Here is a 25745-nt window from a genome sequence, read left to right on the forward strand (position 1 = left end):
GCTTGATTTACCTAAGTATTTTAGTCAAATGTTTAATTACATTTTGTAGATAAAGTTACTCAGCCTTTACTGATTATAATAATTCACTGTGCAAAGATTGTCCATAGCTTTATGTAAAGCCAAAATAAATCTTAAGTGAATCTTCTGGATATTGTTAAATGTGCTGTCTGAAAAACCTTGGATCTTGCCTGGTAAAACATACACTTGAGTTTCTTATTGTAATAGATCACTTAAAAATTGTTCTTAATCTTATTAAAGAAAAACGAGATCTATAATATTCTGAAGTGCATAAGTTTAATCAATCTTCAGATTTCAGTTAAACTAAGTTTTTATTTAAATATTGATCTGGGTGATAAAATGAATAAACTTTTTTTTTTTACTGTTACTTAGCATATCAAATGTGATGGAAAAATGTTGTTTTGAACACATCAAAAGATTTAAAGGACATGATGAGGAAAGATAAAAATTAGATAGTGGCTGTGATAAAAAATTGAATGATTTTATAAGAATGCTCTCAATAACGGTTATAAAGTGTTTTGATGTTTTTCTGGGGCTATTCCTAACAGTATTTACTAATTCTTGTCAGTGCTGGTGCTGGACGGACAGGATGTTATATTGTGATTGATATCATGTTGGATATGGCAGAAAGAGAAGGAGTTGTGGATATCTACAACTGTGTCAAAGCTTTGCGGTCCCGGCGCATCAACATGGTACAAACTGAGGTACAGCAGTCTGCTTTGGAAGCACCTGATGCTTTTTGAAACCTTCTAGGTCAGAATTTCACTGTGACTCTGCAAAGTGAGCAGGTGGTGGCCCTGTCAAGGGGGTGCCTCCACTGGGGACAATTGCTGAGTGTAAAAGCATCCAGAATCAGCGTGGTGCAACAAATCTGTCAACTCTTGTAGTCTTCACAGAAACAAGTGTCCTCCTAACTAGGTAGCAAAAGAAAAGAAAGAAGGATTTTTTTCAGGGAAGACCTTAGATTAGGCATGTCTGGGATGTCTCTCCCCAGCTCTAGTATTAGCAATCCCAAGGTCCCAAAGATGCAATTTCAGTAGGCTGATACTTTTTTTAGACAATCTTCAGTCACTTTATCTATAAATTTACTGGTGAACTTTATGTCCATTTCACACTCTCTTTCCAATTCTGTTTTTGTTTGCTTTATTGACCTTGCTGCAAATATTTTCCATATTTTTACTCTTGGTCTTTCAACACACCTTCAGCAGATTCACAATAAAACCATTGCCTTAGGAGTGAAGTTCTAACAGCTCCCACTCTGCCACCAGAGTACCACTGAGCTTCCAAAGAAACACAGATGATTGGTTTATATTGGTAGATTACCTGAAGTGGTTTACCACTTCTCTGTCCTGCCCTCCACAAGGACATGTGCCTGAGATGTTATTTCACCTGTGACCTCATGCAAATCTCTGCAGATGGCAGCCAAACATGTCAGTGTAATTTGGTGCAGTTTTTATTCCATGCTGCAACCTATGCCAGTTGAACAACAGATGGTCCTGGTCAGCTACTGCTGCTACAGGCCCATTAACCTTTGGGAAGTTCATGGGATGGAGTGTTTCAGTGTGGCTGCTTTAACCCTCCTTTATTAATCTGCACTTGCATGTGAATTAACACATCTATTATTACTCCTTTCTCTCCCTTTTGACTGTTACCTATCATCTTCTCTCAGAGGTTCATACTTGCATAGCAAAACAAAGATGTCATTGCATGAAGTGTGATGGTCATACAGTCAACAGTGATGCCAATAGCTCCATAGCTCTATGGGGAAGGCTGTAGAGCCAGAAGATGACTATGGTCCTTGGACATGTGCTGCTTTTACAGGCACATGTTAAATTTTGTCCTCATAAATTAAGAGCTTTGTTGGTATTCACAATAGCTACATGAGGCTGGCACAGTTCTAGAAAAGGTTTACATCTATTATTCTTAGGGTGAGTAAATATAATGGGCATTTTGTGTAAAAATTGACTGGAGGCCTAACTGAAACAGTTCTGCAGTTATCTAGGACTCAGGCTCTCTCAAGGCAAGTTAGTAAAAATGGGAAGGATTGGTGCTTCTGTTGGAACACACTGGAATTATTACTGGCCTAGAGCCAAGTATGAGGCAACTGATGCACTAGCTTGCACATGCATAAGGAGAAGGCAGCATGCCAAATACTTGCTAATCACACTAGTAGTGCTTGAAGCAATTTACACTTTCTGCTAACATCAGAAGATTGAAAGCTATTAAAAAAATTGATAAAGCAAACAAGCCTTTGGCATATGCACAGAAACCCACAAGCAGTACAAGAAAACTGAAAAATCTCATCTTAAATAATTTACTATCCCTGTTCTGTTAAGTTTTACTGAATTTAAATTTGTCCTGGAGAAAACATCCTTGTTCACTGCACCCCAATAAGAACAAGACTGTTTGCATTAAAGCACTGTTTAATGTATTGATGGACAGTACTTTGAATGGGTTTAAGAGTGTGCAGTAGGCCTGTTTGTCCTAAAAGAAGGAAAGATCTCTTGGTTTAAATAGCTACAATTTTTGTTTCTTTTCCTAATTTGACAGGAGCAGTACATCTTTATTCACGATGCCATTCTAGAAGCTTGCCTGTGTGGAGAGACTGCCATTCCTGTCTGTGAATTCAAAGCTGCTTATTTTGATATGATTAGAATAGACTCTCAGACAAACTCTTCACATCTCAAAGATGAGTTTCAGGTATTCACAGCTTCTACTAACTCTTGATGTGACAACAATTTTTTTGCCTCTAGATACATTTAATTTATTTTAAGGAGAAGGTTTTTCATATGACTTTTATAGCATTTGGTCCCTAACTTTTTGTCCACAAAATAAAGCACCCATATTTATGTGCTTTGCAAAATTGTTGTAAATGCAGAATATCCTCCTTTAAATAAAACTGCGGTAAATATCTGTCTGAAATAAAGACCAGTGAGTAGGAGCCAGAGAGAGTTTTGGCTTTCATTTGCATATGGAAGGCATAGCTTTTTAGAGCTCCAAAGGATCCTCTTTGTTTTATTCCCTTCTGAAGGGATGGTGTCACATGGAATATGTTCAGTAGTACGTGGAGTGCCTTTAATACTTGCAGCTTCACCCCCCTTTGCAAAGTCCACAATGTCCAACAAACAGATAGGAGCTTGAGACATTTACTAATGTCTTCTTGCTAATGCCTCATGTTTCCTCATATTGCAATATTTTACAGTAAAACTCAAGGCTCCCGAGTTCCATGTGTGTTAGCTCAGCGTGCTAAAACAAGCGTCCTCTTTCCCTTAGACTCTGAATTCCGTGACCCCTCGCCTGCAGGCGGAGGACTGCAGCATCGCCTGCTTGCCAAGGAACCACGACAAGAACCGCTTCATGGATATGCTGCCACCTGACAGATGTCTGCCTTTCTTAATTACTATTGATGGGGAGAGCAGCAACTACATCAATGCTGCTCTTATGGACGTAAGAGACTACCTTCTTTGTCTGCATAGCGTGCCATGGAAAGCTCTGTAATGCTGTAGTTGCTGGTTTAAGAAAGGGTAATTCTGTTGCTGCAGTGCCCAGTAAAACAGTCCTAATGAAGAAGGGTGAGGGGGAGAAGGTGAGAAGCCCCACCAGCTTATGGTTTTGTTCAGAAGATTAGTTATCTGTAGTCTTTGGCATCCTTGTGGGACCCTCTGGAAATCTCACCTTTTTAACAGCATTATATAAAGCTCTACTGTCCAGACCTCCATATCTCAAATCTCAGCAGGATCTCAAAAATCTACTGTTTCTTAGGAAGTAAATGTTATCTATCTGAACATGAGGTTACTATCACTATTTCATAAAAAAGTCTTTCTATACTGAGTCAGGAGCAACAGAGGAAGAAAAAATGGTTTTCTTGGCATGTTTAAGTAGAGTATAGGATTGGGGAGTTTGTTGTTTATATTTTGAGTTGCAGCTCTTTAAATTTGAAGTCTGAATAACAGAAGTACTGTCAGGGGAACAGGTGATTTATTGGGGAAAATGGAGTTGAACCTGCTTATACATGTCTGATCAATAAAGCAGCTCATGTGCTGCCAGACACCTTCCTGTGCCTCCCATTAGCATTTCCAAAGTTAGGCCCTAAAGCCACTTTTACAGTAAATACTTAAATAAGTGGCCTGATTTCCAGGAGCATCTTCCGTTCTTCAAAAATGAAATGCTATCAGAAACTGCCACGTCAAGAAGAGATGCTGAAATAAAATGGCAAATAGCAGCAGAAATCATCAACACTGAGTTCTGCCTGAGGTAGTGCAGAAAACAAATTGATAGCAAGATACAGCCCCTAATCTCACAACCAGCTTATTGTGCCAAAAAAATAGAGGAGTAGTTTGTGTAAGACCAATGTATTAGGGTGTCACTGGGGGCTGAACAGGTGAATTAGAGCAGTGAACAGGATTCTGGTAGCAAAAAATTGTTTAGAATTGCAGTCAAAATGGCATTAAGCACCTGAATAAAATTGATGTGCTATAAACCACCCAACAGAGTTGCATTGAGGAGTGTGGTTTGGGGTGAAAGAAAGGCAACACAGGCTGTGAGGGGCAGGAGGACTCTTGAGTGTGCAACAGCAGATAGAACATGAACCAAGCAATATATTAATGGATCAGCAATCAGAGGCAAGGCAGAAAAGGCAGAAATGGTAGTAATAAAAAGAAGAACAACAGCAGAAATAAAAGGTATTATATTACAATGAAGGCATATAACAAGGTTATAAGTAAAAGGTTAATATTTTGGGTAACACAACCTATTTTTGCCTTTTCTCTTCTGGCCATTCCTTTTATGACTGATTTATTCAGAGAAGAGGAACTACTCCTGGACAAGAAAAAGGGACTTTCAATAACAAAACAGAAAGAGGAACTTACCCCTTATTTTTCTTTTGAGAAACACAATCAATTTTGGGAAAGAAGGTTAGGAAAACATCGGCTAGAACTTGGTTCATTTCTTAAAAGTACAGGGGATGAATCAAAATTGGTTGTCCCTGTGTTGTCCCTGGGCAGTTCTAGGAAGTAGGATATGAGCTGCTACTACCCCAATATCCTTCCTGCATTAGAAAAGGTAACAAAAATCTGTATTAAAAAAATCAGCAACTTCCTTAATCTCTTGTCAAGCAAGTACTGATGCTAAAGACATTAACAACAAGTTATTTGAAGGTATGTCAATATCAGGCACGAAACAATCCCTTAGATCAATCTTCAAATAAGCAAGCTTCCATAGCAAAAGTGGTTTATCTGCCCTACCAGATCTTTTTCCTTGGTTAATTTACTTTTCCATGGATGGTTACAAATTGCCTGCAAAAGACTTCTGATTTCTCCTCTTCTGCTTGCTGCTCATAATACATCTGCAGGAGGAAAGTAGCCCCTCCAGTGTTAGTTGCATCTCAGTTACTGTGCAAGGCTGGGAGTCCCTCTTTGTACCTGCGTATAACACAGCATACAGAAAATGGAACCTGCAGTCATGGCAGGAAATGGGATTTTGCTATTGAACTGAGGCTTTCTGCTGGAAATGGGTCCCAATGTGGGCAAAAGTCAGTTCTGTGGGCGTCCCTGTGGCTGTGCACTGTGAAACAGTTTGGAGTTGAGCTTAGTCCCCAGTTTAGTCGCAGAGCTCACATAAAACCTGCTGTGGAGAGGGTGATGATCTGAGACCTCTGCACCCCTCTCTGTATCACTGGGTAAAGGTTCCCTGCTTGGCTCCTGGACACAGTGCCTAGAGCAGAGTTGCCTAAACCTCAACAGAGCCACAAAGAACATCTGCAGTGCCCAGAGCATATCTGAGTGTAAAAACAGGGCTTGTTCTCTAACCAAGAATAAGGCAGACCTGAGCAGAGTAACCTCTTTGTTCTTATTGGAGATGATAATATGTTTTTAACTTTTACATCCTCAGTGATACATGAAGTAACTGATGTGACACCTTTGTTACATTTTTATGTTTTGTTCTGTTTCAGTAGAATTTAAGTACTTCTCATACTGGTACTAACAAAATTGTTTGCCTTTACAGAGCTACAGGCAGCCGGCAGCTTTTATTGTCACACAACATCCTTTACCAAACACTGTGAAAGATTTCTGGAGATTAGTGTACGACTATGGCTGTACTTCTCTTGTGATGTTAAATGAAGTCGACTTAGCACAGGTTAGTTTGGAACTCGAGTTTTCATGTACTGTCACATGCTTTAATCACTGTATTTACTACATGATGAAAATGTAGAGCTGCGCAGTGACTTTACAATTATACTCTGCTTTACAGCAAATCAACACTAGTTGCTCAGTAAAGGTGAGGTGAAATGTCTGCAGTGGAATAAGGCAATGCTCAAGTTGTAATTTACCATTTAACTATGCCTGTTTTGCTCTGGCACAGGGTTGCCCACAATACTGGCCCGAGGAAGGGATACTGCGGTACGGCCCCATCCAAGTGGAATGCATGTCGTGTTCAATGGACTGCGACGTCATAAACAGAATTTTCAGGATATGCAATCTAACAAGAGTAAGGATTATTCTAACAATATGTGACATAAAAATATGTAATTTTTCATACTCTCTAGGCTCTTGTGTTTTTTAATTTTGAATAATAGTAAAGTACTAATGTTCATAAGATGTTACCCAGAAAAGTTAGTCAAGCATCAGCATCTAATACTGATTTCTAGTACTTTTCTACAGCTACAGTACTTTTCTACAACAAGCAGAGAGAGCTTTGAGGTGAATGGATGTTGTTCTGAGGCATTCATCCCTGATGTGTGAGAAGTATTCTGTATTCTGTTTGTTTGGTGTACAGTAAAAGAAATATCACTGTAATGAACGTGTACTGACAGGTATTTAGTTAGTAGCTTTGGTAAGATGTTTTCTGTGGTGAACACGAACAGAAGCACCGAGTCTGATTATACAACCAGAACCTTCTCAGCTTAAGATGTGAAAACCACAACAGGAAAGGCAGACTGTGGCACCCTGCAAAGCATAGTGTGAAAAAACCCTGAAAATTCCTCTGCCTCTAATGAGTTCTGCCACCACTGTGCCTCAACCTACAGTTATCATCTTTTTCTCAACTTCAGTAGCAGTGCCAGTCTTGCATTCTTGTCAGCTCTTTCATACCTTAGACCATCTTATCTTTTTACTGTCCTGTAGTGTTCCACACTCTTGCAACATCTTCTTAAACCCTGCTTGCCATAGAGTGTTTCCTCTTTAGCTCACCTCTATGAATTACTTATTTGTATTGCCCACCACAAAGCCTGACAGACGCTTGTCACTTGTGCCACCAGTCTATGTACAGTTAACCAGCAATCCCTATTTTACTTACCACAACTACTTTTTATCTTCCATCTAATTCTGAACTTATCACAATTTCTTGATTGTATCTTGAGTGTATCTTGAGTATATGTTTAACTCTCATTAATCTTGAAAGATAACTGTGGGGAAAATTAATTACCATGTACACAAAGATCTTTCATGTGTTTTCTTTTATTTTTGTTTTCTTTTATTTTGGTCAGAGTTTCATTTTTCTGAGGGCAAAGATCAGTTTTCATGTGGCTAGTATTTTACTCTTTTTTTTTTGTTCTTGCCTATATTCAGAATTACAAAAAACATTTTCAGCTCTTTTTGGAAACTACAGGAAACTAAGGTGTGGGCACACTGGCAAATATTACGCCATAGAGCTCTTTTCTTGTATTTTGAGACTTCCTCTTTTTTTTTTCTTATTTTATTTTTTTCCATTTCTTCCTTTTTTATGATGCTTTGATTTTCTACTCTTCTACTTCTCTTTGTCTCCTGTGTCCCTTTGCTCATAAGCCTTGCTTTTAAAAATCTCTCTGCTCTGTTGTTACTTTTCTAAGATCCACATTCCTACTTGTCATCTTCAGCTTCAAGAAAGTAGATAGAGTATGTATTCTTCCTGTTATTAAGGCCTTTCTTGTGACAGTCAGGTTCTATTCAAAGCTCTCCCTGTGTCACATCTAGCACGTGGAAGGCTCAGAGAGTGGCAGCAAGGCTGTCATAATTATCATAATCTCGCACAAAGGGAAGACTTCAAGGACAGTAGTCATGTTTGTGCACCCGTGTTACTCATTGTTAATTTATAATGGGGTCAGTTCATGAATAGGAGCCAAATGTATCTCACTCTATTTCTGCCAGTCTAAGAATTTAATAGTGATGTTTTAAATTGATTAGTGCTGCTAAGCAACCTTGGCCCATATAATCTGTGGAATCTAGGGTATTTGTTGATTTAGAATTCAGGATAGGTTAAATTTGTGATTGATAAACTATGATGTGTTGTCCAATACAGTTTCCCTTTTTACCTTTCCTGACATTTTCCTTGAGCTCAGGTGGTAGAAATTCCTGGAGGCCCTACTGTGCAATGTACACACGTTAGAATCTCCATAATATAAACACCTAGGTTTTCATGTTAGTTTTATACTTTGGTTTCCTAAACCAAGATGTAAAGGTACCATTTTGACCTAAAGTTCTTTGATTTCCCTCAGCCACAAGAGGGCTATCTGATGGTGCAGCAATTCCAGTATTTGGGATGGGCTTCTCATAGAGATGTACCAGCTTCCAAGAGATCCTTCTTGAAGTTAATTCTCCAGGTTGAAAAATGGCAAGAGGAATGTGAAGAAGGGGAGGGCCGGACCATCATCCATTGCCTGTGAGTAACTTGGAGAAAGTCAATTGCTGTTCTTCAAATGAATTCTTATAAATTAATTCTTGGTTTTAATTTAAGCAGTGGTCTTATGGATACCTTCTCTTGCACCTGTGCCTGTTACTTTTCTAATGAAAAAAAGAAAAAAAAAAGAAAGGAGTACCACTGTAGGCTTTTGTTCAACTTTTGGGTTTTTCTGTGTCAGGTCAAGGAACAAGTATTTTGAGTGTGATTCTACAGTGATACTGTGTATACTGTCATCTATGCATAATAGCATGATTTTCAGGTGCAAGATATGTACAGATCTTTCTTCTGTCTGGTATCAGTAAGGAAGTCTTTTATACTGAGTGCCAAATAAGGGCTTTTTGTGTCTCTTTTGCACAGAATGTGCTACATTTTTTACATGATACTAAAACTATTCTTGGTAAATGGCTGCTGGCTGCTTACCTGATACTTAAGTGGGAGCTGGTTTGGGAGTTTTGAAAAGATGGCGTCTTCTTCTCCCTAAGCAGAGAGTAATCAATCTGTCGCCTTACTCTGAAAAAAAGACCTCTGTTTAAATGTTCAGAATTAACTAGTGACCCATTTCTGCCTACACCACTTCAAAATGAATAAGAAGAAATACCTACCTTCATTTCTTTGAAATTAGATTAAAATAGTTCAGAAGTGTCCCCAAAGGTCAGCAAGTTATTAAATCAGTGATGTCTTAGCGTATCTGGTTGAATAATCCTCATATCATAAGTCAAGTGTCTTTCCAGAAGTGGAAAAGGTACTTGGCATTGAACTTGTTTTTATTATTTCTAATGTCCTACTTGCCATTGAACTTAAGTTTAGTGGGTTTTTTTTATTTCTAATGCATATGTAATTTAGACTTATAGCACAGTTGGGCAGCATGATGGGCTGTAAGGGCAGAATTCAAAAGCAGTAATGGAGAGGAAGGTCAGAAAAAGCAAATGTCTTAGACCAAACCCACTGGAGCTGCAAAGAGATTGCTAAAGTCTGGTCTCCCTCTGGGACTCAGGAATCACTCATGCTTACAGAGTGAAAGAACTGAAATGAATTCTCTTTTGAAAGAACTGAAATGGGTGTTTTGGATTCTGTCTTAGGCCACAGTGGCACTTAACTCTCTCTTTTCCTTGCGTACAGAAACGGCGGTGGCCGGAGCGGGATGTTCTGTGCCATCGGCATCGTGGTTGAGATGGTGAAAAGGCAGAATGTGGTGGACGTTTTCCACGCCGTGAAGACCTTGAGGAACAGTAAGCCCAACATGGTAGAAACTCCGGTAAGCACCAGCCCCACAGGAGCCAGAGGCTGCCTCATTGTGAGAGCTGTGTTTTCAGTCCTGCGCCCACAAAAACAGTGCAAACCTAACACAGGCCAGAAGAAGAAAGGACACCTATTGAGTGTAAATGCAAGTCAGCATCGTGAGAGGACATGCTTAGCATTTTACACTACCTTTCTTGTCATGGTTGCATGCTTTCCACAGAAAGCATTCTGAGTTAACAGAATGCACTTTAATCTCCAAAAATAACCTGGTCTGTTTGAAAGGAAGTTGCAGCGGGCTGCACTCACACAAGCTGTCTTGAAATTTTACAGAGCAAGGCATTTCTCCTTGGTAGGATTAAGCTGTGAAGTACAGATTCCTAGTGGGATCTGTGAATATTTTGCTCCTTAGTAAAAACTGCTGCTTTGAAAGTTGTATTGAATACTGACAATCTTTGTTACTCAGATTTGTAGTAGTCAAAATGATACCTCAGAATTTTAAAATCAAACATTTGGACCTAGTAAGTTGCAAATGAATATATAAAATCATTTAGGTTGGAAGAGACCCTTAAGATCATTGAATCCAACAGTTAAATAATAAACAGTATAAACAATAAAGTAATACAAACAATATGAGCCTGAATTAGCAAAACTGCAAGACTAAATATCCATATGTACATTGCCAGAACTCAAAATGACCTTAAATGTTCTGGTTAATCTTTATGCATGCAGTATGAGTGCCTATCCATTTGAATGTTTGCCTCTCCAACAAAAACTGAATATTAAGGACTGGAAGGTCCTTAAAATATTCTTCCACATGGATGTTTTTCCTTTTTGTAGGTGAATGAAAGCAGGTTATATAGTGTTTGGGAGTTCCTGCCATTTGAGTCTCACACTGCCAGCTGCCAGTGTCACTTTTCAGCCAGATGGCTGCCTACAGCATAAAAATCAGGGATGCCAATTGAAATTAAAAACATGTTTTAGTTAACACATAGTGGAAATTGCTTCTGACCCTGTGAACTTGCATATTGTGCAAAATGGCTGTATCTGCCTCTTCCCATATTCCCCTTTTTTCAGGTGTCAATGTTTGCTTAATATCAAATAGCTTCTCTGGCATGATTCTCTTAATCATAGTGCATCACTTCCATCTCTTGCCAGCATTAAGAAGATGGTTAATATGTTAACAAATAAAACATCCTGTGGCAGCAGTGACACTGGGCTAGGTATCGCTGCTTTTGCTGCAAACGCTTTGCATTCTCCTGTGCCATAGACATCTGAGACACAACATATTGAATTGCTGCCTGGTTTCAGTTCACTGCTGTCAAGAAAACAGGTCAGATCACATGGAAAATTATTTGTGTCTCTGTAAAGGGAGGCCGAGGTAAATTGTGTTTGTTTTTGATAAATGCTCGGCAAACTTATATTGCATTTCAAAAGAGTCCTGAATTCCACTACAGCTTTACGCTAAAGTTGCTATATTTTTTCAGTTATGTATTTGTGCTGTATGGATTTTTATTCAGAACTCTTGAACAGCAGAAGCTGTTGAGTTGTTAGTTAGAAAACAAACCAGGAAAACCACTATATAGCAGTGTCATGTGCCCTGCATTCAGCAACAGGATCAGATAACAACGAGCAGCGCAATACAGCCTTTACGATATCCCCACAACTTCCTGTTAATGTATCATGCTGTCTTCCTGTGAAAACAAAAATAAATCACACAGGCAGATTTCATTTTTCAAGTCGTAAGGACAATAGACATCAAATTAATTTCCTTGGTTTTATTTCTTCTTCCTCTTCCCCTCTCCTCTCTCCTTCCTCCTCCCTGTTTCCCAGTATCAGCTCTCAACAGCAGCACTGTTAACGAGAAATAATAACCACAATGAGGTTTTGAACTTATTTTTTAAGTGTTCATTTGATCTTTTGGATGGTACATCAACATGACTGTAACAATGGGCTGTGGACATGGAGCTTCTTGGGGTCCTGCACCAGTTACTGCTCTATATCAGCTAACTCAAATAGAAGTGGTGTACCAGAGTTAAGGTGCTTTCACTGCAAGAATGCTCTGACTGAGAGGAGATCTTTTCATGTTTGATAAACCAGTTCAGAAGCTGAAAAAATTAGAGAAGCACATCATTACTTTCCATGGTCAGGGTCCTTTTCCCTTTCATTGGTTAGGGTGAGTTTTTAAATCAGAGCTGGTAATATACTTGTGTAATAGGGGGGAAAATAGAAAAGTCAAGCCTGTCTAGTTTACTAGTTAGCAAAGAATGTTCTTGGTTATAGATACTGCTGCTAAGGCTTGAGATTTTAATGTAACTTCTGTTTCTGTTCCCCCTTAAAGGAGCAATATCGTTTCTGCTACGATGTTGCACTGGAGTACCTGGAATCCTCTTAGTCGAAAAGGATGTGACGAAGTTCACCAAATATATGAATCTCAATAAGCTGTTTTGACAACAGTTCTTGATCCTGTGAAGAAAGATTTTGGGGGAAGAGGGGGGTGGGAGGGATTTTAAATTTTAAATGCAAAGTATTTTTCTTATGAAGTTGTGTATCTTAATAAAAGAACTCAATCTGTTTCTATGCTTGTATACAGTATCAACAATTAGTGCCACATAAATACTATTTAATGAAAAGCAGAGTCAGAAGAGGTTTGCGCAGATTAGGACCTTCTCGTGTGTGTATATGCAGCCGTCTCTCAGATTCAGTAGAGCGACCATCTGTTGCATGTATCAATATTTCCTATATGGTATTAATTTTTTTTTTCTTTTGGATACATTGTTAAAGTACAATAACAGTGCAGATTGATAGTAAGGTTCATTCTTTATACGTTTCAAGTGTTGCATATATATATTATATATAGTAAAAGAAAAACTGGCTTATTTTGTTTTAATGTGCAATGATGGCTGGATCACATAAAGATCTTTATAAAGAAACTTAAACATAAGCCAAAGACTCAAGTGTAAATATGTCTATATGGAGAAAGCACATGTATTTATTGTTTACTTGCATTCCTTTTTTGATGGCTGAAAAAAAAGAAGAATCATTTTTCTTGAAGAAAGCTTTTTTTGCTGAAATCAAGTGTAAACAATTTTTGTAGTTTATTTTTTGTATGTTTTAGTGTAAGTAGAAGACATACTTTTTATGCATAGACCAAGAAACATTGGTATAGTGGTTTTGTTGTGTACATGCTTGTGGTTCAAATTCATGTAAACAACTTGATTATAGAAGGTCTTTAAGTACAGGACCAAAATATAAACATTTTCCTGAAAATGTATAGTTTTTCACAGTTGCATTAGTTAAGTACTGATAAAAAAAAATATGTAAGGAAGTGCACACTTTAAAATGGCCTTGCCTATGACTTGCACAGTATTGGAAGAAATTTTTAAGATCCATTAAAAATTGTATAGGAACCAATTGTTTTAAAAATATTGAAGCACAGATCAACAGGAGAACTGTGACACAAATAGATGGGTCTGCATATGCCCTTCAGGGTAAAGAAGTATTTGTTTAGGAAATTGTAAAATTAAGCAATGTTTAATTTGATGTTTACGAACATGTAAGCTTTGCTTCCAAGAAAGCAAAATTTGAATAAACCAATGCCAGATTCTGATTATAGTTGTGGTGTACAAAATATTACTTTGCTTTTACTTAGCTTGCTTCCATTTCTTCACAAAGTTTTCTCTGTGCTACCAGCTAAAATCATTCCAGTCTCTTATTGGTCATTTTTAGAACAGACAGTAAAATGCTATGGTGCTTTTAAACATTCTGTAAAGTAAGAATGAACTAAATTTTTATTTAAAGATTTTTTTCCCTACTTTGATATCTCTTATTTACTGTCCTCTTTAAGGAGTCATTCTTGTCTGGAACACCAATATATTTGGATAAGGAAAATCTCAAATGGAAATTGTGTTTTTCACCCTGGTGCTTCAGGGAGTATGTCATAAGACTCCATGTCATCTCTATGTCCTAAATTTCTTCCTTCAGATACATGGAATTATCCATTCAATGCTTTAAACAGCAGAGAAATACTTAGAGAAACACTGCTTCTCGGATTTTTTAGTGCCTCCATCTGTACTGCATAGCTCCACCTATTTCAAATCTAAACCTTTTTTTTTTTTTAGGTTTGGGGGGTTTTCTGGTGTTGTTTTTTGTTCATTTGTTTGTTTGTTTGTTTGCTTATTGGGGGTGTTTGTTTTGTTGGTTTTTTTTCTTTGTTTAGTTTGGTTTGGGTTTTTTTTTTTTTGGTGGTCTGGTTTTTTTTTTTTGTTTGGGGTTGGGGTTTTTTTTTTTTTGTTTTTTTTTTTTTTGTGTGTGTGTGACACCCATTGCTAATTCCTAGTTATGAACGGCAAGGTAAATAAATAAGGTTTGAAACATTTACTGGGTCTGGCTTCTTAATGCTCAAATTACCCTTCTTTTTTCTTCTGCCATACTGGAAAGTGGAGTATAAGTTACATGCTTTGCAACATTCTTAGCTTTCCCTGTGAGAAAATGGCAATCTACTAACTTTGGCAGTCAAAGTGCTGCGTCTGTTACCTAGAGCAGACTGTCTGGTCACCACATTTTGTGGAAACAACATGCCTGATGCGTCCTGCCTCTTAGATGTCTGTCTGGCACTAAATGATTTTGACTGTGGAAAAATCTTCCTCTGTTGTCTGAGAGGATGTTGAGAAGACTAGTCTGGAAGTCTAGATTAATTTTGTGACAGAAGAGATGAGTATCTCTTGGTGTTATCTCTTGGTGTTGTGGAAGGCAAAAACCACACTCTGCCAGTATGATATTTATGTTTTGGGTGGAGTTTTTCTCATGGAGAGCTGCTGTGTCTGGGGTCCATCCCCATCAGAATTTCATTATCCTGGTTAAGACCTTTGAGTCCAGTTTCCCCTGGACATTAAGCATGACTGGTGCAAGTAGCAGTATTAATCCTGGCACTGCAACATACTAAGCCTGCAAAAGACTCCTCCTTGTGAGCATCCCCCTTGGCTAGAAGAGATTATAGCTGCCACTGGTCATTCTGCAGAGGGGGACTCCACCAGTGTTCAAGTACTCTGAGAGTCATAATTTCTGTAACTGTTGCTGACTGTGGTGATCTAAAGAGCATTTGCAATAGCTCATGATTGAAAAAAATTCTGGGAAATTCTTCCTGGCAAGATCAGGGAAAAGTATGCAGAGGGAATATGGTATGTGAGAAGCAGATGACAAATATCATTCTCCAGTAATGGTATCTTTTGAAGGTCTCTTAGGCAAAAGATAATATTAGAATGTGATTTTCAGTATAAAGTCAGAAGAGACACATTGTTTCATTGTGCAGCTGTTTCCCCAGTCTCACCTAGTGTAAGCAAATACCAGCTTTGTTTTCTGAGGGTACTAGCCCTGTTACCCGATAAATGCTGCTCCAGTATCCTTTACTTACACCCATGCAAGACAGAAGAAAGGGAAATGAGGGGATTGAAACCTCACCCAGACAGAAAACAAGTACTTATCACAAAAAGAGTGTGCTGTGGAAGAATAGAAGTATTCCTGATGTTGGGCACTTGAAGAGGGAAATGTTTCACTCCCTGAGGTGGTGAAAAGCCACTGGCACCAGTATCACAATGTGCCAGCAGCTCCTAACCTGGAGTGGTCCGTAGGGTTCAAGACTCCTCAAAATCTTTCTGCTTTCTATCATCCTTGCTGAAATACTAGCACAGACTCAATCAAGTGGCTAAAGCCTGAGAGTGCATTGTCTCTGCCTTCCTCAGCAGCGTGAAGCAAAGGCTGGACTCACACATGTGGAAAATACAGAAAGCAAATGGGCATCAAGGCAGAGTACAAAGAAGCACAAAAGGCTACATCCATGGAAGTGTAAGTGAGATGATTCAAATTTGAAGTTAATGAAGTGGAAACTGGTTTAATACCACATAGTGAAAGTAACCAAAGGAATGTACAAGTTCCCAAAAACATGGTTGCTATGTGCAAGAGGTTTTTCTTTGCTCTAAAACTGAGAAGTTATGACCCCAGTGTCCTGCTCTGTGTACTTCTTAGTGGAAGGAATTCTGTGAGTCACTTGAATTGGTTAATTCTGGTTAATTTCCTATAGGCCAGTAATCAAAGAGGTAATTGTTGAAATTATCTGAATTTTCCCAGAAAAACAGATCTTAGGATCCAACACTGAAGAACCATAAAAGGCATCAAACACCTTGGAAGTGATTAAAGCAGTGTCATTGAGATGGAATACCTACTAAATATCAGCACCCTGTGTAGTGAGAGGCTTTTTTTCTTTTAGCCTTCTGAATCTGTCTTCCCTGTTCATAGTGATCAAACTCCAGCAGAAGGAAGTGTGAGGAAACTCAGATTTTGACCTTTAATCTGGGTCCTGAGAGATCAGACCCAGCTGGTCGATGAGATCCTACTATTTACATTTCCTGCTTCCTGGATAAATGATGCCATTGGGGAACAACTTGGAAAGAGGCTTTACTTTCCTGGAAAACAGTCACTGGCATAGGAGCTTGAAGCCTGAAGCTTAGCTTATCTTCACATATGCAAGCAGTTACCAGGATTTATTTAATTGGGAAGTTGCTCAGTTAATATATTTACTTAGTTTATGCTATGTCCTACATACTGCATTAAGAAATAGAATATCACTTCAAGAAACATGAAAGCCAAAGCTACTGCAGGAGTGTGCTCTTTCAAACTGATTAAAAATTTCCAAAATCAAAGATCTAAAAAAAGCAGATTGGGGAAGAAACGGTAGGCAAGTACTTTGTCATTGAGCCTGGAGTGTGAATTGAAGTTGAAGTACAAGGAAGGGACAGCCTGAGAAAAAACGTTGCAGAATCATTGCATGGCCAGGCCACCTGGACTGACAAATGACTGTATAAAGGGCCTCTTTTAAACTTCACTCTGCTGCAGTGTCAGAAGAAACCCTGAGATCTTGAAATAAATGTAAAAGCTGCTTTTATAGTGCTCTGCTCTGTACTGAAAAGTAACTCATTTTCTGCTGTACTTTCCTGTGTCACGTACAGCTCTGAATTGAGTAAAGTGATCCTAATCTCACAAAAGAACCTTTGTGGTGATTTATTGCTAGTGGTCTTTGTTAAACAGTCAAAGATCTTGTAACCTCTACAAATCCAGGATAGTCAAGGGTATCTGTGAATATTCACCTATGTCATTACTTTCTAGGTTTGAATAATCTGCTGGAATCAGATAGTGTGTGCTGAGGATGGGACTTTCAGAATATGCAGAGGTTTAGCCCCATAAATTTTCCTTCAACATTATGCAGAAAAACCTTTGGTTATTTTTTAACTGGGGGCTCTGATTGAGCAAACATTGAGATACTGAGAATAGAGAATGTTTCTAAATTATTTTAAGCTTCCTGGATGATTTTCCTTTAAGCCTGACTAAAAGAAGGATGTGAGATTGTGGTGGTTGTTGACAAGCAAAAATGTTATTTTGGCCCACGCTTCTCAGAAATTAATTCTTTCCCTGCTGTTGGGTTTAGAGTCCTAATTTATGCAGAGATTGACATGTATGATGACAGGCACAATAGGATGCTTACCTAATAATAATGTTTATTAACTGTGTCTTGGCCAACAAAGAACAGATGTTTTTGTGCCTTGTTGAGATACAACAGCTTGATTTCAATAGTCTTTTGTAATGCCTTTTAGCTTCCATCTGGATCAGAAAATAGTCCCTTACTTCACAAATTACATCAAGATAAATTTGAAATCTGCATTGCTCAGAGATTTTTTCAAATGTCCTCTAAGTAAAAGAGGAAAAAAAGAAGAAAAAAGAACAAAACCAAAACAGCAAAAAAGTCTGTCTACTGGACATGGAAGCAAAACCTGATCTTTCTTGCAAGCTTTGGAGTATCCTGGAGCTCTTTGGTAATGAGCACGGAAATGGCATCTGGCAAAACACAGTACCTCCAAACTGTGATAATATCTCTGCATTTTCCTGCCAGGTGCAAACCAGTGTGAGCTCTTTCCATTTCTCAGTGCAAAACTTTCATCTTTCTTTTGTGTATTTAATCTTCTAGAGCAGTATCTCAAACAACACAGTATTTTGCAGTCCTGAAATGTTGAAGAAAGTGAATGTCTTTCTGCATTCCGATAACAAACATGAAACCAAAGATTATAGTGTCTTTGGGGTTTCTCTCTCAAGATAACCAGAGTGAATTGTTTTTTTGTAGTAGCCATAAAGTCAAACTGTAAGTTTCAGAAAGGTTTTGAAATATATTTGTTTTGCTTAAGTCCCAGCAGCTGAAATCATTGTTTGTGATCAAGGACATTAAACTACTTAATATTTTGTTAGTCTTTGTGACCTACTTCCTGTATCAATGAACAGATACAATAAATGGCCCATCTGGACCCATGGTCTGAACTATCTTCCACACAGAACCTGGTGCTGTGGCCCTTTTCCTCACTTTCAGAGTGAAGTTGTTATGAAGCTCGCCGATAATCCAGATTAACATTGCAAAATTGCCTCTGTGTACTGAAAATGCTTGAAACACCCTGCTTAGGGGGTGCATGCAATCATTTTAAGCTAGGTGGAAAATCATAGGAAGCTGTGATTCTGCTGCAACCTTTTCTGTTGCACAAAATCTGTCATTGAAGCTTCGGTTGGTGCGGTTTAAACTGTATAAATAGGCTGCTGCTTGGTTTCATCTCCTGAAATGATCAAGGTTTCCAGCTTACCTTGCAGTTAGAAATACAGCAGCAATTCTCATCGGTCAGACTTCTTCAGGGGTGAGGATAAAATAGAATATAAAAGCACTAGGTACGTTATAGGTTCTTCTAATATTTCTCCTCCAGCCATATGAGGTGGTTCAGCTAGTGTGACAGTGAGCTGTAATTACAACTGTGAGAAAATAACTGTGTGGTTTTGTCTGTGGCAAAGGCTTTTAAAAAATTCTTTTAAAAAACAGGGAAGAAGTGCAGGCTTTGTTTCTACTTTAATGTGCCTTCCTTTCAGGCACTCTGTTTACTCCAAATAATAGCCTTGCTTTACACAGACCCCTTCTAAGATGATAGTCCTTTAAGTAGTCAGAATCACAGCCTGCAGCAGTCTCTGTCCCTAAATACAAGTAAGCTGTTGGTATGTGGATTAAAGCTAGCAGGGACAGGTATGATGAGTCCTACAGAATATGCAGCGGGGGTGGAGGGTCTACGTTGTACAGGAATAGGCCTTTATCTTTTACACTGGGGGTTTATAAACTTTGTGCAAGAAACAGAGAATAAAATAGTGAGTGAACTGACTGGGATCAGCACAAAGATAGGAATCTTTTTCACCTGTTATTTGGCAACAGCATAGAATGCACTGGCTTTGGATGTAAGAGTAGGCAGGATGGAAAATATAAAAATGTAGACAAGATTGGAACTTCCCAAAAAGCATGCAGTTATGAAACATATGGAATTTCACTGACTGCTTCAGTCAGTGAAAAAGTTTCAAATATTGAGTAAATGTCATATTTGTGCTCAAGGAAGGTTGAACAATTGATTTAGGCCACGGAGGATAAAAGATGCTGAGCAAGGGACAGTGCCAAGGAGAAAGAAATGGGCAATTTAAGTGAGCAGATCCTTCAATAAAGGACTTTTCTGCAGAGGTATTGTGAAATATTAAAAAAAAATAATAATACCACTAAAACTGGTTTAGCACAGGAAGAAACTTCAGGTTCTGGTCACATACCTCATTTGATTACCTATGAACTCCAGTATGTTTCTGAACTGAGTCTGCCTTGAAGGCCACAAGGTACAATATTTCTGCTGCCATATTGGTTGATGCTGATCAAGAAAAGAGGAACAGTGCTGCAACGTTGAACATGGTCATTCATCTTGGTTCTGAGGACAAGCAAAAAATAAGAAGCGAAGCAAATGTGACAGGAAGTTATAGCTCAGGTAAGAGTTCACAAGGGTGGTCTCAGCCCCTACCTCACTGCTAAGTGACAGCCAAATGCTACACTGCAGGCTTCTTTTTGATGCTTGCTTTTTGACACAATTTTTATATATATATATATATAGTTTTTATTTCTTAGAAGAAGAAAAATTTTATTGAGACAAGCAATAGGTTGAGACAGAAGAGCATTTTTTTGGGTGGGGACTCTGAGAGGCAGATGCTTTACTGTGTCCTGCAAAGAACCACAGTAAAGGAAGATTTCAGAGAGTGAGAGGAATTCTCAGTGTCCTGAAAACAGAAGCCAACTTGATAAATTAATACCTTCAGAATTTACATGATTTGGCATTTGGGAAAAATTACAAAAATTGGATTGGGGTGGGGCACATGCCTTGTGAGTTGGTCCAGCATAGCAAAATAAAAATTCAATTATCAGATAATCCTAGGAAAAACAGAGACTAGAATGTGACAATTATTTTGTTGATATACACATACAAGTCTGCACTTTCCTCATCTTCAATTTAAGTCTTTAAGTAACACACCTGCATAGTCATGCAAAGAGCCCTCACAGTACCATGATGTCCTGATCTTGCTCATTACTTTGAGCTTGCCATGAAGTGCCTATTCTGAACTTGTCACAGGCACACAAATATTTAAGGAAGACAGATACTCTTTTCAAGCCTGTGTGCTTTTCCAACTAGATTTTGTACTCTTACCTGATCATTCTTCCTCTTCTTCCAGTAGCCTTTGTAAATTGAATGGGATCCAGAAGCAGGACACTGAGCAACATATGTTGCTCAATTTTGTTGCCTTGGTTTGGTTTCTTTTAATTCTTGTTAGTGATGTTTTTTTACTCAGCATAGGCTGAAGCAAACCGAGCATGGATGGAACATGGTAATATCTCTGTAACTTATTTCAACTTTTCAGCAGTATCAATTTCAACAGGTAGTTCCAAATTTATGCTAAATGGCTGAACCAACACCTCCCACCTTCATCTGAGGTCACCTGGCACCTCTGAAATCAAGCCTCTTGCTGGTTGTCATTCAAAATCCATTGAGTGTTTTAAGCAGGATGACAGTGACTTAATTCCAAAATGAAACAACTGCAACTGATCTTTTGTTCCTTCCAGTGCTTCTCTGGAGTGGGGAGGAGGTGAAAAACCCTGCTCCCTTCCAATTCTTTAGAGGTGTCTCCAATTCTTGAAAGGTCAGTGGGCTTTAAAACAACATGAAGCAAAGCAGGAAGAACTTTGGTAAGCGATGTACTAAGGTGTGTTTAATTTTAAAAAGATTCACCCAGCAATGTATGGGGGCAGGTTGGTTAACTCCACAGAAGATCTGAGGTCTAAGGGAAATGAAACAAGAATATCTGGATGCACATACTCCAGTATGGGGGCAGGTTGGTTAACTCCACAGAAGATCCGAGGTCTTAAGAATATCGGGATGCACATACTCCGGCATGTGTGCCCAACTGACTTTCTGTCATGGCAACTCCTGAAATGTGCTACTGTGAAGTGATTTTTAAAGAAAACTTTAAAATTAACTAGTCAAAGGAGCATGGCAAAAATAACTTTCCCTCACCCACCTTCCAATAACAATACTGTTATTAGTGTCCACATGGATGCTGGGACACGTGCTCCTGTCTCTTTGCCATGGGCTGGGTTAGAATACACAGTCTGGGGACAGAAAATAATATTTTATGTATTCAAATTTATTTTAGTATTCAGAAATACAATGTTCTGGAAAATACTGCCCAAAATGGAGTGATACACCCCAAGTTACAACATCTTTTGAGCTGATTTGTCTTTTTGCTCCTGTCCAAGCCAGGAGAGAGGACGGCCCCAGGGAATACCTCATGATAAGTTCTCATCACAGGGCAGGCTTGGATGGGCAGAAGACTCTGGTTACCTGCTAGTTTTAGGAAGCATTCTCAACTGTGTGTTAAAATCAGAATCAGGAAATTTTCTTTAGCATTATTTTTTCAAGCTTTGGGCTGGCTTGTTTTGGGCTTTGTTATTGTTTTTTGCTTCACTTTGCTTTGCTTTGCTTTGCTTTGGTTCAATGTTTTTTTGGGTTTTTGTTTTGTTTTGGTTTGGGTTTTTTTTTTGTTTGTTTGTTTGTTTTTGGGTTTTTTTTGCTGTGACTCTTGCTTTGTTATTGTTTTTTGTTTTGCTTTGCTTTGCTTTGCTTTGGTTCAATGTTTTTTGGGTTTTTGTTTGTTTGTTTTTGGGTTTATTTTGCCGTGACTCTGCTTAGTTTGATTTCATATTATTTTCTCTTCTAGAAGAGTTTAAGTTTTTGGATTGGATGTGTTTTTTTCCTCTTTTTAAAGTACCTTCTTTCATATGATATATTAAATCTTCCCTGGCAAGCTCATCTTCAGCCATATTGCATAGGTGGATTTTGTAGGTGAGCAGAGTGCAGAATTCAGAAAAAGAAATTAAGAAAATACATTGTTTTTAAAATGGACTTTAGTTGGATGGGTTTGTAGATTTCATCCTCTAGTCTTGGCAAGCCTGAAACTATTTGCTAACATAATTCTACAAGAACATTTACAGATATTTTGCTCAGAGAGATGTAGAGGGAGATGCAGACTTTTATTTTTCAAAATGTATCTATCTATTCATGCTGGGTGTGTGTTAAATCTCACATGACACTCAGCACAAAAAGGTCCAGGATACTGTAGCACTCCACAGGCTCTCATCATCCCCTGGCTCAGGGGTCCTTGGCAGTATGGAGAAGGGAAGAAAGGAGGACACAAGGAGGGTCCAACTGCTGTTCTGTATGTTTCATCCAGGAGAACATGTGCTAGGAACACATTGAAGGAGATGCCCAGGGGTCAGAAATGCTCTTGGATGTCAAATAAATGTACATGCAACAAACTGAAATCAAGATGAAAGGCTGGCAGAAGGACTTATACTCCAAATGAGAGCCCCAGGATGTTTCCTTACAGACCATTTGAAATCTTAGATAATTTACATGAAGTTTTTGGAGAAGGACAAGGTGAAAGGGCCTTGGCTGCATCAAAACATATGTTTCATACTGCAAAGCAAAGCTGCCTACATGAAGAAATGGATGCAGTGTGTACTACCTAATAAGTTATCATTTTACATGAGAAGTAATGAGATTTATTTAACTTGGTGGACCTTCACATGGAAAACCTTCTGGATGGAGTACTTTAATAGGATAGACCTAAAATACACACACACACACACAAAAGTTAAAATAAATGCTACATATGGGTTCTTCAAGAAAAAAAAGGCTTTTTATAGGTTGTTTTGGAGAAAAACCCCTGTGCTCTTTCCTCCTCCCCAGGAGAAGGCAGTGAACACAGGTTTATTGACCAATTTGGTAAAGGAACACATTTGTATTCTAGCAGTTTTCCCAAACAAGTCTCTCATGAATGCTTAGCTTCTCACAGTGTGTGTAGCCCATGCTCGTCATGGGCTACCACAAGAATGACGACGGAACACATTTGTATTCTAGCAGTTTTCCCAAACAAGTCTCTCATGAATGCTTAGCTTCTCACAGTGTGTGTGACGTGCTCATCATGGGCTACCACAAGAATGATGAATCTGTAGGACTGGAAAAGGTGTTGGCCAGCAGCCATCCCTTGGGTGAGGTGGAGGATGGAACCTGTGCCACCACTGAGGCCAATAGAGGGGTTTTGGTGACAACGCTATTTATGTTAATAATACCAGGAAGGGCAGAAAAAGCAGCATTCTGCTCTTGGAGAAGGAGAAACAGGATTAGAAGACAAAAAGAAGGGGATACTTATGTTTGCTTGTTATGAAGTAGATGTACATTGCTTGTGGTGCTCTCAGATTTTTTTAATGACCAAATGTATTGGATTCTGCATTAATTTAAAAACTAATCTCTGTTTAATTATAATGAGACCCTTCCCCAAAAGAAAAAAAAATCTTTATGGCTGATGAGTAAACAAAAAAAATATGACCAAACATGAAATAAAGAGCTTGTATCCATACTTGTGATGAAATGAAAACAAACCTCATCTCAGCTAGACCAAATACATCCTTCAGTCCCTCATCCTGAGGGATAAGGAGTCATGAGGGCAGACTGAGAACTCCCTGGGCACTCTCTTCTCCCATGGGCTGAAACTCTGGCAGGTGCCAGCCCAAGGGTCTGGCTGCCTCTTCAAATAAAAGGAACCTTGAAACTCTTTATGTCAGATCTGAGTTTTCCTACAGACTTCTTAGACTTTTTCAAATTCCTTCATCTATGTTCAATTTGCCTGTGTATTAAAAAAAAAATTACAAAACAAACAAACTGAAAAGAAAACCCAAAAAAGCCTCCAAGAAAGAAGTCCACCAATCACTGATACCTTTATACTGCTTCTTCTTAAGAAAGAGCTAGGGACACCTGGAACAAGAGCATAGATGCAGAACACTGCATCTAACAAATACATCGGAATTTTCAAATGGTAAATTATATTGACTACCAAAATGTCTTGCAGTAGGGTAATATCAATGCCTTGGAAAAGGTAGGAAATTATAACAAATTTCACTGATATGCTGGCAAGTGTTAACTGCATTTTATATTCAGTCTTTTTTCTTTAATGAGACACATTTTTCCAGCAGAAACAATTTGCTTTTAGACTCAACTTCATACACAGAATGGAAGTAATTACATTTAAGTTTGTTCTTCAGCTTTCTAAAGCTGGATGAATAAAATTGTCTGCTTGAGCTTGACAGGCTCCCACTAATGATGAAAAGAAAAAAAATGGCAGGAAGGAAGGAAGGAAGGAAGGAAGGAAGGAAGGAAGGAAGGAAGGAAGCAAGCTTAGGTTTGTCTGCATTTTAAAATGACAGCTAGTATTTCAGTTTCAATAAAAATGAGCAAATACATTCAGCGCCACCCATTCATCATTAATTTGAAAGTTAGACAAGTCTGTAATTTAAGATAAATATTAAGGATGAAAAAACATTGAAGGTAACCATTATTAAATGAAATGTTTTGTTGATGTCTTTTACCAGCTGTTTAGGCTAAACTGTGGTTTTTAATGCTCCCATAAAGAGGAGTTATTAGTGCTCTTTCTTCTGATAGTATAGACATTGGGGAGGTAAGGAGTGTGAGATGCCAGTTTTCATTATAGTTCTATTAAAGCTCTTTGCTGTCAGGAAAAGTCAAACTGTTTTGCTTCCCTTCTGTGGAAAATTGACAGCTTATAGGTGAAACTTCAGAAATAATTAGTGAAAGTAGCTATGTAAATTCCATTGGGGGAATCAATCTTTCACAAATATATTCAAATTAATACAGTGTCCTTTTCTTTGAACAGTGACAGGGTGCAAAAAGATTATTTTGGATTCCTTTAACATCCTCTAGAAATTTACATTGCCTCTTTAAAAATAAATTACAGCCCACCCCACTCAAGAAATCACAAAGGGAGAGAGTGATATTTGAAATTAATTCAAAAATTTCTCCAGCATGTTTCCAGCTGTCAAACATGTATTTAAGATATGCCAAATATATTTCAAAACACTTTCTTCAATTTGAAGATATCTCAAGCAAGTTTTACTGCCAAAATCTTTACTCCATCTTTTTCCTAAAGCTGTAGGATGTCTTTTTACTTAGGTCCCTCCCATCATTTTTCTTTCCCCACCAAAAAAAAAAACAAAAAACCAAAACAAAACAAACCACCACCAAAAAAACAACCCAGAACGAACCAACAATCCATAGAAACCAGACAGATAGTGAGATTTGCACAGTTTGGGTGTTGAGTTGAGAGTTTGAGTTTGACTTTTTTTTTTTTTTTTCACTGAGAATAAAATATTTTATGTTTTAGAAAGAGTAAAAATTCTTAATGTAGTGAGAGATTCAGGCTGGGCTTTAGGGATCAGGATTTAAGACCATGGCTTTGCCATAGATTTTCCATGTAGCTGTGGTTATGTTGTAAGTTCTCTGCTCCAAGTCTACTCAAACAAAATAGTACCCTCAAACTGAGTATGG

General features: G+C 38.3%; 1 protein-coding gene across 12 annotated transcripts in view; it reads left to right on the forward strand.

Annotated features, from left to right (window-relative positions):
- PTPRK (protein tyrosine phosphatase receptor type K) overlaps positions 1 to 13524 on the forward strand; it is a 378252-nt gene extending 364728 nt beyond the window's left edge. For all 12 annotated transcript variants that reach the window (XM_039707322.1, XM_039707321.1, XM_039707325.1 and 9 more), the window contains 8 exons: positions 587 to 722; positions 2569 to 2718; positions 3292 to 3465; positions 6022 to 6153; positions 6379 to 6504; positions 8489 to 8652; positions 9793 to 9928; positions 12251 to 13524. In XM_039707322.1, the coding sequence (XP_039563256.1) occupies positions 587 to 722; positions 2569 to 2718; positions 3292 to 3465; positions 6022 to 6153; positions 6379 to 6504; positions 8489 to 8652; positions 9793 to 9928; positions 12251 to 12304 (1072 nt within the window). In that variant the 3' untranslated portion in view covers positions 12305 to 13524. The remainder of the gene's footprint in view (positions 1 to 586; positions 723 to 2568; positions 2719 to 3291; positions 3466 to 6021; positions 6154 to 6378; positions 6505 to 8488; positions 8653 to 9792; positions 9929 to 12250) is intronic.
- The last annotated feature ends 12221 nt before the right edge of the window (positions 13525 to 25745 follow it).

Source organism: Passer montanus, unplaced genomic scaffold, assembly GCF_014805655.1.
Source record: "Passer montanus isolate IOZ18808 unplaced genomic scaffold, ASM1480565v1 scaffold2, whole genome shotgun sequence".
NCBI classification, from domain to species: Eukaryota; Metazoa; Chordata; class Aves; order Passeriformes; family Passeridae; genus Passer; species Passer montanus.